Here is a 16616-nt window from a genome sequence, read left to right as displayed (position 1 = left end):
AAACGAAAGATAATATATATCTTTCTCAATTTTTTAAAGCACTATCACGATTTATAATATTAAATACATTATTATTCATACGACGGTAAGATCGACGCGCACTAAAGTCCTATATGCTATTGCGTAGCAACAAAGACGTACGCCAATTTTACACATATATCGAAGTTGAATCGATCCTTACGTTAAAATCCATTCTCTCCGTAGTAAAGCTCTTGAACTAACTTTACCATGTCATACCCGTGAAAAATTTCAAACCCCTAATTGAACTACATGCATCCGTACCTTAAAGAGGTAAAGTTACAAAAAATAATATGAATGAAAAGCACAATAAATGAAGACTTTATTTCCCAGTTGGAGGGCAATGATGATGTAGTTCGTACCATAGTATTCTTTACTTAAAATACATTTTTTGGCTTGCTTATATATATATATATATATATATATATATATATATATATATATATATATATATATATATATATATATATACAATAAGTGTATTATCTGTCAGAAAAGTAAATGTACACATATCTTTCGAGTCTGGCGTTCCTGCGCTCCATCCGTGGAAAGTATGAGAATTAAATCAATCAAATGTTTACTGAGGGGCAAGAACAAATGTCTATTCTGAATAATACATTGCAGAGGGGCACAAGCTGTGAATTCAAATAGTGTATAGTGTAAATAAAGGATGACACCCAAAGAGAAAGCCAGAAACAGCTGCGAAACGAAAAAAAAGAGTACAAATTGTCGAAGTTAGAACATAAAACACAAATACAACAAATACGCAAATACGACAATTAATACTTAGTAAGGTTTAGTACTGATAATACTTTTTGTCTTTGCGTATTGCTTTTATTCTTGTCTTCATTTCGAAAGAGAAGAATGTCCGAACAAATGCCACCAAAATTCATCTTATTTTGAATGTAAACGTCATTTGCAATTAGTAAGGAATAAAAATTGAACGTTCCAACGTAGCTGCAGAAAGTAAAAAAATATGGAAGTGGAAGGGTTCGAACCCATACTCATGGTTATTAAAAATACAACCTCTACACGCCTTAGAACTCTCGACCCTGTTTCTACGTTAACAAATAACAGCCATGTGTTTATGTTAGGCTGGTCAATACCTTTTGCAAAGAGGCCCGGTTTACCTCTGAAGCATCACTGGTGCGAGAAGAGAGTAAAAAACGTTTTCTCTCTCCCTCTGTGTGTCTATTTATCTATATATCTCTCTATATATAACGCTATGTGAGAATGCCATAACCACCCTAATTTTCAGCGGATTGAGACCAAACTTGGCACAAACATTAACTGTTGAAATATCTTGATCAGTTCGTTAACCAGAATAATGAGATGAAAATGTTCAAAATGGCGGCTCTTCGAGGGAACCAAATTTCGCCCATGAATAGGTATTCGAAAAGTTTGAGTAACTTTTCCTCTTTTACTGAAATATTGGTGTGCAGGGACTTATCTTCTTTTATTGAAATATTGAACCCGATTAATCGCCTAAAGAATATTCACGCCCTTTCGCTACAGTCAGGTTTTTTTTTGCAGGAGGGATGATATTTTCCTATTGGAACAAGATGATTGTTAGTGACGATATGAAATTACATATTGAAAGAGAAGTAACTTGTGAAATGTTATTTGAAAGAATAATATAATAAATGTGCTTTCCCTTAACACAGAGAACTGTAAATCATGTATTTCGAGTTCGGGAGCGTGTATGGCGAGGAGTGTTACTTGATTTGCTTTTTAGTAACACATTGCATTACAAATAAAGGTAGGCAACATTAGTGGTAAGTAAAACAATAATAATAATAATAATAATAATAATAATAATAATAATAATAATAATAATAATAATAGGTGTTGTTTGTGGCAAGGCAATCTTCCTCAATTCCTCTTCAAACGTAATTTTTGTAACGCCATATATCCCTTACAAACAAAATATTAGCAATTTATATCGAGAGAACGGGATATTGTATAGTGATGGGAGCATCGTTGGACAGTATTCATTCATAGTACTCAGAAAAAAAGCGATTTCAGTGCAAAATGAACGAAGAGTCATGTCATGGGGCCAAGGCAGAGCCCTCTTTAGACAAAATGTCGATAACTTATATCGAGAGAACAGGAGATGATAGTGGGATGGGACCAACCTTGGACACCGTGGACCCATAAGGCGTATCAAAAAATTAGAAGGGGGGCGCCAGGCTTACTTATTTCCGCATAAAAATATAAAATTATATTGTCGAAATACACAGAGTTAGCTAGTAATATTTCACATTATTAGTATTATTATTATTATTACCAACAACGTCTTTTCATTACGTGTTAATGTTTAGCATGAAACCAAAGAGAAGATCCATCATTCGTAGAAAGAATAAGAACAGCCAGTTACTTTAACTGTGAATGACGGCGAAAAATACGAAAAGAGTGCCTACCTGTAGCGAAAAGAAACAATACTTTCTCTCAAATGGATAAAAAATCAAGCCAAGATAGATTCGAACTCGCATGGACGGCGCAAAAAGCCAGTGCTTTGTCCACTTTTTTTTAAACTGACTCACCGAACGTGTTTGAGTAACTTACTTATTGCTAATTTTACTTGCTTCACTCGTTTAACTTGCTTTTTCTAATAACTTATAACAAAGGGACACGAACACAGAAACATCGAGGACAGTTAAAAATCATAAATGCTCTCCCGCCGGGAATCGAACCCGAGACACCATACACCAAAAGCGCACGTGCTTGCCACTAGACCAGCGGGTAGGACACCACTCACGCCCTGTGTCGTTAGGAATTTCGACCACTGTATTGCCAGCTATCCCTTCTGTGGGCTGTATACTATGATCACATGTTCCTTCTGTGCTGGAAGAATTAAACCAACATTCTATGTAATACATGAGGTATTTAGTCCTACATGCTCTTCATATAATGTAATAAAAGGGTCCTAAGAAAAAGAATAAAGAAACGAACATTGCTTGATCAAAACGGAAACTATTGGCATCAGACATATTTATCTACGAGGCATGCGCAGTAGTATAATTCAGAATAGTTACTGTTTAGTTCAGTAAACGAAGAAAGGGGTATAAAAAAGTAAATATGTCGCGATCAACGAGATCGACCAGAGTTGACAGAGGCGGAAGCAGATGTGTAGTAATACAACAACTTGGTTAAATTGATAATTCGTTCCGTATCATGTAGTAGATCATATCACAACTTTACGGGAGAACAGAGAAAGACTTACTAACGTTATCATATAACAAGCTTTAGTAACAAGATAATATAGACACACATGGATGAAACTGTGAATACTACAACTTGGATTTAACGAAAGTCGTTTAGATATTCAGTGGTTTGCAGGATTGTATAAGACACAAAAAGATAAGATACAATACAATTCTTCATACCTCAGCTTCCAGTAGCTAGATACATGCAATTTCTGGTTAGATACTGAAACTCCTGTCGGATTTTAATACATGACGTATTGCAGGATACAAAATGCATTGCATTACTTGTTTGTTTGTAGACAGCTACTTGCTTAATGTTCTGAAAGGTTGTGTATAAACTAGGGATTGCCAAGCCGGAATTTTTACTTTCCGGACTACCGAAAGTAAAACCGGACAAATTCCGGAATCCGGAAAATTCCGATTTTGGAATAATTCCGGAATTCAAAAAAATCCGGAATTTAGAAATTTGTGATCTAGTTAACATTCCGGAATTCAAAAAAATCAGGATTTTTTTCGAACTCCTGAGTTTTATTCAATTCCGGAATTTTCTAAATTCCGGATTCTTTCCGAGTTCCGGTATTCTTCTGAATTCCGGAGTTTAACTGAATTCTATAATTATCCGAAATCCGGAAAGTGAAAATTCCGCTTCCGAAAAATGAATTTATTTTGGTTAATATGAATCGTGGCAGAAATAAGTCTTTGACCAGATAATGGCGACTGCTTTGAAAGAAATGGAGTTTGAGAATTCAATCTGTCATATTTGTAGTTTCGTGTGGAGAAAAAACAAACTTGTGAACCAACGGTTTAAGAACAACTCAAGTTATTAATGTAAACTTTGCCGACATCTTGAAAGAAATACGAAAGACATTTTGAATCGAAGAAATATAACATACAAGTTTGCAAGCGGAGGCAAAGAAACCTAACGTAACCAGCCTAAAGACGAATCGTTTACCGCGTAGCGATCGCGGTTCATTGGTCAAGGTGCTTGTGGGAACCCACGTCACATTTCTTTTTTACTTCAGGATTTTTGATGGCGATTGATCGGCGATGACATACGTTTTATTATATTCAGATATTTGAATACTCGGATGTTTCAATACTTGAACTATCAAATCTTCAGGAATAATAATAGTAATAATTATAAACTAATAATAATTATTATTATCTCGTAGAAGATTAAAAGCTATTAGCTAATTATCGCTCAGGTCATACTGTTACAAGCAGAAACGTAACATTTGGAAAGTATATTTCGGTTTGGTTTAATGTTGCCCACGAGAAGAGGAATTTCTCATCTCGTTTCTAAAACAAACAAAATAACCTGAGAATTAACATTTTACATTCGAGATGGGACAAGGCTAACTCAAAATTTTAGTCTTGCTTTGGAGATGAGAATCAAGACGAGCCGAAAAGTATCGTAAACATTTCCCGTCTTGTCTCGATTCCCGAAATAGTGTATGTCCTTTCTTTAAGTAACAATTGCTCTGTAGACTGAATCTCATAGGCTATTTCGTTACATTGTATTTCAGAGCTAATTGAATTAGGTCAGTGTAGGTATTCTTGTAGCAAAGCTTTTATATTTACCTCTGCATATCGTAAAAATTAGTATATTATATGCCTTACTGTTGGGTGATATTCAGTTTTTTATTGCAGTTATTTTCCTTAAAACATACAGTAGAATACTTTCTACATGAAACTTCAGTGGAACGCTCTAGTTTAAAAGTTTGGTAGTTGTAGAGGTGTGTCCTGAAGGTACAGAACCCTTTCCCCGAAATCTCTAATTTAAATAAATTTTGTCAAATTTTAGGGCAAGTTTAAAAATTTAATGCCATTATTATTATTATTATTATTATTATTATTATTATTATTATTATTATTATTATTATTATTATATCAACACTGTGTATAATCTTTAAATACGGTTTGTATCTGAATAGTAAAAGCTAATTCACTGTCGATCTCAGTCGTCGAGAAGTCTTTAGGAGGCAAGGAGATAGGTCAAGTTCTGGGTTTGAGTTCCGAAGGGGCAAGTATTCGGGCTCGAGCCAAAAAGTGTTAAAAGTTATAGGCTTCAGCCAAACATGTTCAAAACAGCTGGGACCGGATTTAGGATTCTCAACGGCTCAAGCTGCCCGGCTTATAGCTCATTCACTACCGAACCAAACCGAACTGAACCGAGAAGTGAGCCGAACCAACAGCTAACCCAACCGAATCGATTTGAACCATTGGCTCAGTTTAGCTGAGTCGAACCGTGCCGATGAACTAGTTTCAACTTAGCTTGCTCGAACCGGTTTACATGAGCCGAGTAGGTGACCCATCCCAACCGAACCGACACGAGCAGTTCGGTCAGTTGATACGAGCCGAACCGGTTGATATCACTACTCGGGTTGATCTTCTGCTTGGGCTCAAGAATTCGACCGTGCAGGTCTCAGCCTTGATTTTAAGAATTACAGTATATACTTATAGTGGTGATTACGACATTTGAGGCTGTCTCGTAATAATAAAAAACTCTTGTCCTCTCGTTATCTAGACGAGACGAGATACACAAAAATTGCCCCACGAGATGCACTATAATTACAAAACGAGAAGCACCCCTGCTTACATTTCTCATGGCTTTCGCTTTTCAGTCTAATCAGGACACTATTACAAAACGAGTTAAAACGAGCTGAACGAGCGAGCGAGCTATTATCAAACTCGACTCAACTCGAAACTCGACCTCGAAAACAGCGACTTGGCTCGGAACTCAACTCAAGAAAAGTACCTTTGACTCGACTCGGATTGAACTCGAGTCGAGTCGAATTTTGGCTCGACTCGTACTCATCCGTATTCGTATTTGTATGTTGTTTCCACTTCAATAATTTCTACTCTTTTTTTCTCCGTTTACCTCTTGTTTCTGGATTTCTTTGTCGGTGTCGTTCTTTATTTACACCATGCACTATTCTTATTCCCAGCTTTTGACCTGCTTCAATGTCTTATTCAGTTTAGGCTTTTCTTTTTACCTTGTCTACACATCTGATTGATTTAATACTCACTTTCCGCGCAGGACCGATGAAAAATTATTATTATTATTATTATTATTATTATTATTATTATTATTATTATTATTATTATTATTATACTATTGAATTTGCACGGCGAAATTACTGTATAATACGTTATCATTTCTGTAATTTTACTCCATTGTATATTATTTAGTTTATTAATGGGCACTAAATTGTCTCCAGATCAAAAAATTAACTACGGCATGCACTTTGGCGGAAATATCATTACAGGAGGATTACCGGTTCGTTCCAATCATCAGAGCTGCACTTAGCAATATTTAGCTTATGATGTTGCATGAGAAGATAATGTAGGGGTGAAGTGCTGGACTTATGAGTAATACAGCTAATCAATACAGCTTCAAATACTTTTCAAGTTATTTTATTTTCAAAGCAATCGTGAAGAATCAAAGAGTGACTTCTCATACCAAATGAGCAATCGTTAAGAAAGTGGACGCAAACACTTGTATCATGATAGAGACGATTTACGCATGTTAATTGGGAAAGGGCAAGAATTACTAGGACATTCGAAATACTTCGTTCATCTGCAGTGTGCACTTTTTAATTTATCGTTCTAAGGAAAATACACTACACCATTTGTTATTGTTAAACTAACTTTGGCCAGCGCAATCGGTGGAATATGATGGTCTCTGTAATAGGCACATTTTTGAAGAAGTTTGCCTATTGTAGAGAACCACATGTGTGAAATTCGGAACAATTTAGTTCTATCGATCACCGCCCTTTGATTCATAACCCTCATTTGATCTACTTGTTTCCTCATTTTCATTGTATCATTTTTCTAATAAATGTCAGTGGAATTTTTACCAAGTTTCACTTAAAATCTCAAACGGGTAATACGCTCTCTTTTACCACCTCTCACGTGCTGTATGAATTATTAAAAAATCATTCTATTTGTAGTGGATTCGAACTTACGTTCTTTCTATTTTCAATCTAGTGTCTTAGCCACTACATTCCTGCGTTCTAACCATCTAGAATATGAGAATTAAATCAATACAGAGAAAGCGGAGAAAAAGGAACTACTAATTGTCGAAGTGGGAACAAAAAATACAAATACTAACATATATTCCAACAACTAAACGTTTACCAAGCACCGATCTTCGTGTAGTGGTTAAGGTGCTAGATTAGAAATCCAAGGGAGGGCGGTTTGAATTGCTCCGAGGAGTATACTTTTTTAGTTTTAAAAATAATGCATAGAGCACATGAGCGGTGGTGAAAGAGAACTTATTATCCTTTTAATACGTTAAGTGAAAAAGAGTTAAACATTTCGGTGAAATTTATTAGAGAAGTAAAACAATGAAAACGAGGAAGCAGGTATATTTAATCAGGGGTATGTATCAGAGAGTGGTAATCTGAAAAACTGCAAATTTTCCCGAATTTCGCACCTGTGAGTCTCTACAATAGGCATATTTCTTCAGAAATGTGTCTATAGCAGAGACCATCTTGCCAGAAATGCCGTAAAATTTCTATGCAATTTTGCCCTTTGTCTATCATCACCTCTGAAACGGAAAGAGAGAGAGAGAGAGAGAAAGAGAGAGATGTTCCCAGAACTGAGAGTGAGGTGCTTCCATTCAAATCAACTAGTTGACAAATAGACGCTTATATAATGAGAATGCGGAATACAAACAACTATAAAACATCAAAGTGATAATTACAAGCATTATCACCTAATGTTCCGCAACCGTGACGGTTAGTGAAACATGATCCGATGTCGGACGTCGAGAAATAATTTGATAATGAAATGAAAACAGAACTTTAGAAAATAAATTGTTATGACGCACTAGACACAACATGATTGCCCGTTGATTCTCCTCATGTTAAATGGTCTCATTTTAGCGTTGCGAGACAAAGCCTGTCTCGTCTCATGGCTAACCCAGTGTCATCTCGTGTTTCCGAAACAAGAAAAATTGTTATCTCGTCTCCTTTCCTCTAGTTTTCTTTCGCAAACCTCATAACATTAGAAGTAAAATTTGAAGCCATGTGAATTCGAAATGTAACGAAGTTTACAAGTTACAATTGATAATGGGACAAGAGAGGGCTATGGAATGCTTTCGAGACACTTAAAACGCGATGAGTCCAGACAAGGACATGTCACGTCTTGTGTCGGAAAATGAGACGAGACAGACGCTTTGTCTCATCTCGTCTAGGATTTAAAAAAAGCCTATATTGTCTCTCCCATGCTGAATTGGAAACCTCTCACCAGAATTGAAGTGGGTCTTGTGTCAAGTGAGATATGTGGGTCAACATGTGTAAGTCGGTTAGTGGGTCGTGGGTCAACAAGATGTGACCCACTGCAATCCACCACCCACCGTGACCCACCATAAACCAGCGATCCACCATAACCTACAGACTCACTACGACCCACCGACACACTCTGCTTAGTGCATTGTATATAGCGTCCTATGAACAGAGGTGAATGTCTACATTTTACTTTTAGGGTCTCTATTTTCTTTTTTTTCTTTTTGGCAAATTTATCTATTTATTTACCTGAGATGACTATATATTACAAGGAAAAAGCAGACTTTGTTAAATGAACTTTCGCCAGGTAGTAGTGCATATTTAAAGTGTTAATATTACAAACTGGAAGAACGCAATAACCAGAAATTGCCTAGAAAATGCCTAAAGTTTCGACTCGCCGTATATATGATGCGACGCCTAAAATTCCCAAATGACGGTGTGGCAGAGAGTGGAGCATTCATGATTCACGTGTAAAGGAGCGCGAGTTCGATTCCCGCTCGAGTCAACTTGTTTTTGCTTTTACCAATAAAGTAGTCGTTTATAACTACAGTGAAACCTCTACTAACGGACACCTCTATAAAGCGGACACCTCCCTTAACGGACATATTTTGTAATCCCTAAACACTATAATAGCAAAAAAACATATTTCCAAAATTCTCTAAAGCGGATACTCTCTAGTACGGACACGGACAGTCTTTTCCGTCTTTAATAGGTACTATTTACCTCCGTATTACTTACACTTTCTCTAGAAACAAGTTGAAAAGTACTGTAAAATACATTTTTAGTAATTCATACATGTGTCACCAGGGAATTTTGACAACATTTTGCTTCCTCAATTGTCTGCTCAGCAACCCACACAAAGCTTCTCTGTTGAACAACACTCTCACGTCCTTTACTTGTATTCCATTCCCACCCAACCTGTCTTAGATACAAATGTGATTGACAGTTGTCCCCTATTTGGGATGGCACATTATTCTGCTGTCCCGCTGAAATCTCTAATCAAGCAGAAGACAAGTTCGGTAGTTCTTGCCTCGCGGGTACACATATTGTCTCAAACAAGAGACACTACAGGACTGCAAATAATTCGCAAATTAAAGAATATACTTAAAACGTAGTAAGTAATGATAAATGTAAAGTGCAGAGAACTATAACATCTTATTTCCATGTTGTGCCTCGAAGATAGAGTATTGGATGGCTGAGGATAATGCAGGTACAGTAGCATTTTGGTAATAATCGTAAATACATGATTCATGCAAAAATATTTTTTTCTATTACAATCTTTACTGATTTGCGTAAGAAAATATTGAAACCTCTTTAAAGCGGACACCTCTCTATAGCGGACAATTTTTGATTCCCCACGCCTGTCCGCTTTAGAGAGGTTTCACTGTAATATTTAACTTGTAATTTCCTCATTTTCATTATCTCACTTCTCTAATAAATGTCACCGAAATTTTTAACTCATTTTCACTTAACATATTAAACAGGTAATACGCTCTGTTTTACCACCTTTCATGTGCTGTATGAATTATTTAAAAAAAAGTACTTGGAGCAGATTCGTTCCGCCGTTCATTGGATTTGTAATCTAGCGTCTTAACCACTACACCAAGATCGTTGCTTGTTAAACGCTTAGTTGTTGGCATATTTGTTGTAATTGTATTTTATGTTCCCACTTCGACAATTTTTACTCTATTTTCTCCGTTTAGCTCCTGTTTCTGGCTTTCTCTTTCGGTGTCACCCTTTATTTAAAATATGCTCTATTCGTATTCACAGCTTGTGCTTCTCTGCAATGTCTTATTCAGATTAGACTTTTGTTCTTGTCCCTCAGTAAATATTTGATTGATTTAATTCTCATACTCTCCATGGATGGATCGCAGGAATGCCAGACTCAAACAACAGGTGTACATTTACTTTTCTCACAGATAATATCTCGTTATATACATTTGTTCAGAAAGTACTGGTCAATACAAATATATACGCTGCCATAGCTTTAAGGCTCTTACCTCTATCAGGAAAAACGTCACATCCTGTAAAAACCGTCATAATCAAGTATTCTCAACCTGAGTTTCATGTTAATAAACTGTTGTTTGAGATCTGCAATCTTGTTACAAATCCAAATCTTAAACGAAAATTCTATCTTACTGTGTAACCATATCGAATTGCAAAAAAATGAATGGACAACTGTTACGTGAACGACTCAGGCTACGACGTATATAATTATATTCCAAATTGCAAATAAATTTTGTATAAGTCAAACTTCAGAATCTTTTTTTTTAAATATACACCCTTGAACAATATCATTGCTTTGATTTATAATATTCAATAATAATCGGGAAAACCTTTATAACGAAATATTTTGAGGTAAAATAACGAAACTTTGGTATTATTTAACCTTTCACTGCGTACATGCATTTAAAACCTTTATAAAAGATCCATCATGAATTTAGCAAAATTTTAACGACTGGGAAATAATTCATATTTTACAATTATCTTTATGCAAACAAATTTTATCTGACAACTACACATTTTATACTTTTAAACAATAAAATTTATACTCTCAATGTTATTTTACTCTTTTTATTTTTAAATAACTATGAAACAAAAGATTTACTTTCAAAGAAAAGATTCCCATTTGAAGAAATAACTTTGGTAAGTCAAAATGACGATTGATTTTCTAACGAAGAAAAACTAAGATGATCATCAACACAAAGACTATTTAATACTTTAACTTTTAAGACGAATGAACTATTTTCGTTGATAAATTTTCCTTGAAACGGCGGAAATCTCAGTAAATAATTAGTGGACCATGTTGACCTCTAAAAAAAAGTCCTCCGTTCCCTTAACTATGGCTGAAACCTGAAGGCTCGTGCTAAGAGATCTTCGGCCATGTCAACTCCTGAAGGGAGTTCTCCATAGATTTTTGCTTACAAAATGCATAAATGACTGCCAATTGAATGTTACATTTCAAAATCTCTAATGATTTAACAACTTACAGCGATGAAAAAATAATAATGACATTAAAGTCTCCGTTACCTTCTTTTCTTTAAATATTTCAATATTCAAAATCCAAATTAATTACTTTAAATTTTTGATACAATGTAAATAACCAATATTATTGTTACTGACAACAAAAAAATCAAATTTTAAAATTTCGAAAGGCGTGGTTATCAAACCAAATTCCAGCCTAGCTACGGATCCAACCTGAAGCCAACCGGTTCATCGACTTTTAAAAATACGATGTCCGTGGGAATTCCCAAACATTCCCAAAATTAATTTAAATATCAGTATAGCTATTACTAAGTTTAAATTGCAATTTGTGCATCATTCTAATATTGGCGTGCTAACGTTTACATTTCTTAACCTTGTTCATTAACAACATGGAAACAATCTCATAAATCAAAATAAGTAATGTTTATTAATTCTAACACTACTTAAAATTTAAATTCACTAACCATCACTAACCAATTTAAAATTCCCTAAGCCTTTAGTTTTCTATTATTTCTCTAATTACATGAGATTGTGAGGAATAGCTAGATACAATAAATATTAAAAAGTTCAGAATAAAACTACGACTGAAAGAAGTAACACATTTTATTATCAAAGTTCTTACCTCAAATCTCAACTACAGCTAAAAATAGAAAAATCATACGAGCATATAATTATCCTAGCATCAAATGATACAGAAGAACTGAATCCGAAATGAGAATTCTCTATAATTTCAAAGGAGGTGGGGAATATTAAAAGTTGTGCAAAAGTCCAAATCTCGGTCTAATTTCAATTATCTATTTGAAAATTCTACCTCATCCTCCAAATCAGTCCAAATTCTGTAAAAATCACAAAAGAAAACACATTTTAAATAAGCATACCTGTATATAATTGGGTCACTGTTCTTCTTCCCACAGGCAGATCGACGGCGGTGGGTATCTTGGTACAGCTGAAAAATCAAAACCTTAACAATCGAATTACGAAGGGGATGGATGCAAAACACGACTAGTGGCTACGTTTTTAATATTGGTTTAAATAAACCTAACGCCATTCTATTCCCCTCCCAACTATTATTCCATACTTTTTTTAATGAAGTAACTGAAAATTACGGGGAAAATAGAACACGATGATTTTAATCGCGGTAAATCACTTTCTTAAATTGGTTCTTGCCTTAACTTTTCGTCTTATCGGTACTATGTTTGATTCTGTTCGGGGGCCTACCTTGGTTCTCGAAACCCTTTTATTTTCCATTTATGTCGATTACATTTAAATGCTTTTAGTTTAATCTGAGTACCTACACATGCGTTTTTGTAGACTCATGTCACACAGATGATAGTTATCCAACTTTTGTACGGTTGCACAACTACTATCATTCGCTTTTGCTTGTCTTCGCCTGCTACGGCTCCCTCTACGGCATGTTTTGTAACATTTTACCTGTCTGTTTTTAAATTTACGTCTTTTAAAATTCTTTTGAGTTGTCGTACTTCTAGGAGTTATGCTTAACTCTCGAATAACTTGCCTCACATTTAGTTTTGACGTGAACTTATTTTTTCATCCCGTATTAATACTTTGAGTCTGCGAATATTTTACATTACCGTTACTGATGTCACAAGTGATCAGCTGTTTTGTCTTACTAGTGGTAGTGCGACAAAATTTTCGTTCTTTGCTACATCGTGCGTGTTTTTTAATTCTAGATCTAGTAGGTTTGTTATTTTGAAGACAATTTACCTTCCTTGTTTCCTTTTCCTGAATACTAATAATTTTCTGATTTGTTCTGTATGTATCTTTTACCGACTTTCCTACGGTTCTTTCACGCGACACCCCAAGTTCTTGTTCAAACCGAGAAAACAATTCGTCCGCCACTTTGCGAAGTTGTTCGACAAACTGATGGTCAATAGGTACTGAAAACGGCCTCAACATGGTAACTTTTTTAAAATCAAAGCTGAACTCTAAAATGCTCTAATTTCACAGAGAGTTTTCTGATAATTCTCAAATGCTTATTAATTTATCTTAACATGCCTTAACACACATTCTTACAATATTCTTAGCTTTTAACACGTTTATGAATAACCAAGGTACAAACATAATATTAAGTCAGTGTTGGGGTGTGTGTTTGGCTATGATAAGCTGATTGGTGTTTGTTCATCTGTGCGTAATATCGGAAGTTAGCGGTAGAAAATTTTCGCGAAAAAATGTTATATTTTAACTTCTTACGAAAAAACTTATACTAATAATATTCCTGTGATAATTAAACTTATTTTATGTTATTTAAGGCCTGCTTATTGTTTTTCTCACTGTCCTTTCTCATGAGTTTGAACACTTTACGAGTGATTTACTCTGAGATCGTCTGCTATATGTAACTACGTGATTCAAATTCTAGATTCTGTACTCAAACACTACAATACTTATCCTACACTACAATACAATAATACGTACTGTTCGTAGGAGAGAAGATCATAATGAACACACTAAAACAGTCACGCATAGCACCAGGCTCAGTGCAGAAAAAGAAAAGCATAAGATAAAATAATAAGTATTGCATGAAACGTTGAAAGCAGTGCATCCACAGAAAAGAACACTGCACTGTCACAGAGGCACACAGAAAGGTTAAATGCTGGATAGAACTTGCTGATGTCGCAGAAATCGGTACACCTTCAAGACGATGGCAGGACCATCGCTCAGCAAAGTTCGGAGTTCAGACGGCAGGCCAAAATGAGTACGCACAGTCGCACGCAGTCAACAAGTAGATGACGAATAGTCGAGCGTTGACCACAGAGGCGAGTCAGGAGAAGTTCTCTGTAGAAGGTTTCCGTGTATCTATGACTATGACCAATCCTAAGACGAGCCGAAGCTCTCTCATCCAATCGTGAAGGGCGGGAGCTCAACGACCAGACTTCCAGACGAGGCTTCACAGCATGTAGTTTTTTTGTTGATCTACTGATCACATGATGACTGCCAGCGTTGATGTAGAAGACGAGAAAAGACGTGACAAACATCACTGCTGTAGATAGGGATTCAGTAACGACGACTATGAAGAGCAGCCTCCTTGTCAGCAGTGTAGGCCAGCTCATTTTCATGGATGCTAACATGGCCTGGCACCCAACAAAACCGAAGATCTAAGTCCTCAGCAAGTAGGCCACGGCACTGAAGTAGTATTGCTGAACAAATGTATGCGGAGACGTGACATCGGCAAGGCTATGAAATACACTGCTGGAAACGGAGCAAATCACAATAGCACGAAACTGGCGGCGACGAAAATGTTGAAGAATTTCCAAAATGGCTACCAATTCTGTGGTGTAGATAGGCCAGAAGGGATAAAGCTGAACTTGAAAATGGTGGTCTTCTAGAACAAAGCACAGCCAAGAGTCATCCTGCTTGGAGCCTGCTTGAAGATGAAGCGGAAACCGGGATAGGAGGCCATGAGAGAAAGAAATTTCTGACGATATTTCTGGTCACTTGTAGTTGCCTTCTTGAACTGCGCCAAAGAAAACTGGATCGCCGGTTGAATCCGTTGCCAGGATGGTAGTGGCAGGGAACCAAAAACAGCAAGTAAAGGTCCCTCGACAGCAAGATCTGCTAGAAGTTCCAAGTCACGTATTCTAAAAGGCCTGGTAACTGTAGGCTGTGTCTGATAAGGCTGAAGGCGAGAACCAGCTTGCAACGTAAAACCAAAGGGATGATCGGGAATGATCTCCAGATGAAGTAGATATCTTAACTGCAGGTCTTGGCGACGGTGCAACAGAGACGGCTCGTCAGCTTCGACATACAGGCTAATTATTGGGCTCGTACAAAATGCTCCAGTGGCAATTCGCAGACCCAGATGATGGACAGTGTAAAGGTGGCTTAGTATACGTACTTTGCGACGAGCAGAACTATAAGGCACACAGCCGTAGTTAATCTTCGATCGAATGAGATTTAAGTAAAGGCGAAGCAGCACAACACGGTTAGCAAACCAGGTGGTATGACAAAGCAGGCGGAACAAGTTCATGGAGCGGATACAGCTATACTTTAAGGCGCGAACATGCGGATTGCAAGTAAGACAGCAATCATACTGGAGGCCCAAGAAACGAATACATTCAACATACTGGAGGTGAACAGGTCTCAAGGAAAGATCTGGTTCAAAAGGACAGTGTTGAATACGACAGAATTGTACACAGTTGATCTTGGCAGACTTGGAGAACTTGAAGTCAGGACGAAAGGACAACTGATGCAGGCGGTTGAGCCTCATTTGTGATTGGCGTGCAATGGTACGAAGATCATGGGACCGACAGTAGATCGTGAACTCATTAACGTAGAGCAAATTACGAACGAAAGATGTAAGTTCCTGCAGCACACTATTCACAGCCTCAGAAAACAGCGTTACACGGACCACAGTGCCTTGCGGAACTCCATTCTCCTGTCGAAACGGCGCAGAAAGGGTGGATCCAATCTTCACTCGTAAGGAACTCTCGAGAAGAAACTTCTGGAGAAAAGCAGCCATATGGCCACGAATGTCTCAAATATGCAGTCGGCGCAGAATCTCATAGCTCCAAGTAGTGTCATAAGCCTTCTCCAAATCACAAAATATGGCCACAAGATGTTGACGGTTGCCAAAGGCGTCCTGGAACGCAGTCTCTACGTGAACAAGGTCATCTGTCGTAGGGCGACAGCGTCGGAAGCCACACTGGAAGTTGGAAAGAAAGATATTATGCTCAAGGAACCAAACGAGATGTTGTTGATCATCTTCTTCAAAACTTTGCAGACGCAGCTTTGTAAGGGGAATGAGTCGGTAGCTTGCAGGAGACGTAGCAGATTTGCCATTTTTAGAATCGGGATTATGAGTGGAGATTCCTATTCCCTGTGAATAAGTGTCATTTTCAATTTTGGTGTTACGTATGTTTTGTTTTGAGCCTACATAAGCTTTTCAAATGAATGTTGGTACAGTCAACATCATGACGAGATATAACAAAATGTTGAAAAATATTCAACATAGCTGGTACCCTGCATTGGACAAGACTTATGCGGCTTGACACCAAGCACACTAACACGAGCGGTACAATGATTGTGCTATTTTGATTTAGCATGTGATCATAATAGCGAAACAGGATTATTAGGTATATTAGATTCAATATGTGTACAA

General features: G+C 36.8%; 1 protein-coding gene across 1 annotated transcript; it reads right to left on the bottom strand.

The window, feature by feature from the left end:
• Positions 1-14840: 14840 nt before the first annotated feature.
• LOC145692535 (uncharacterized) lies at positions 14841-15977 on the bottom strand. Its single transcript, XM_081767842.1, has one exon. The coding sequence runs from the start codon at positions 15975-15977 to the stop codon at positions 14841-14843; it is 1137 nt and encodes a 378-aa protein (XP_081623968.1).
• Between the last annotated feature and the right edge of the window lie 639 nt (positions 15978-16616).

The sequence above is a fragment of the Thermobia domestica genome, chromosome 8 (assembly GCF_964235325.1).
Source record: "Thermobia domestica chromosome 8, izTheDome1.hap1.1, whole genome shotgun sequence".
Classification (NCBI taxonomy): domain Eukaryota; kingdom Metazoa; phylum Arthropoda; class Insecta; order Zygentoma; family Lepismatidae; genus Thermobia; species Thermobia domestica.
The sequence above is the reverse complement of the archived record's forward strand: the minus strand, read 5'-3'. Positions and strand labels throughout refer to the sequence as shown.

Coding starts and splice junctions, on each gene's coding strand:
- LOC145692535 (XM_081767842.1), bottom strand. CDS start 15,977: ATGGCTGCTTTTCTCCAGAAGTTTCTTCTCGAGAGTTCCTTACGAGTG.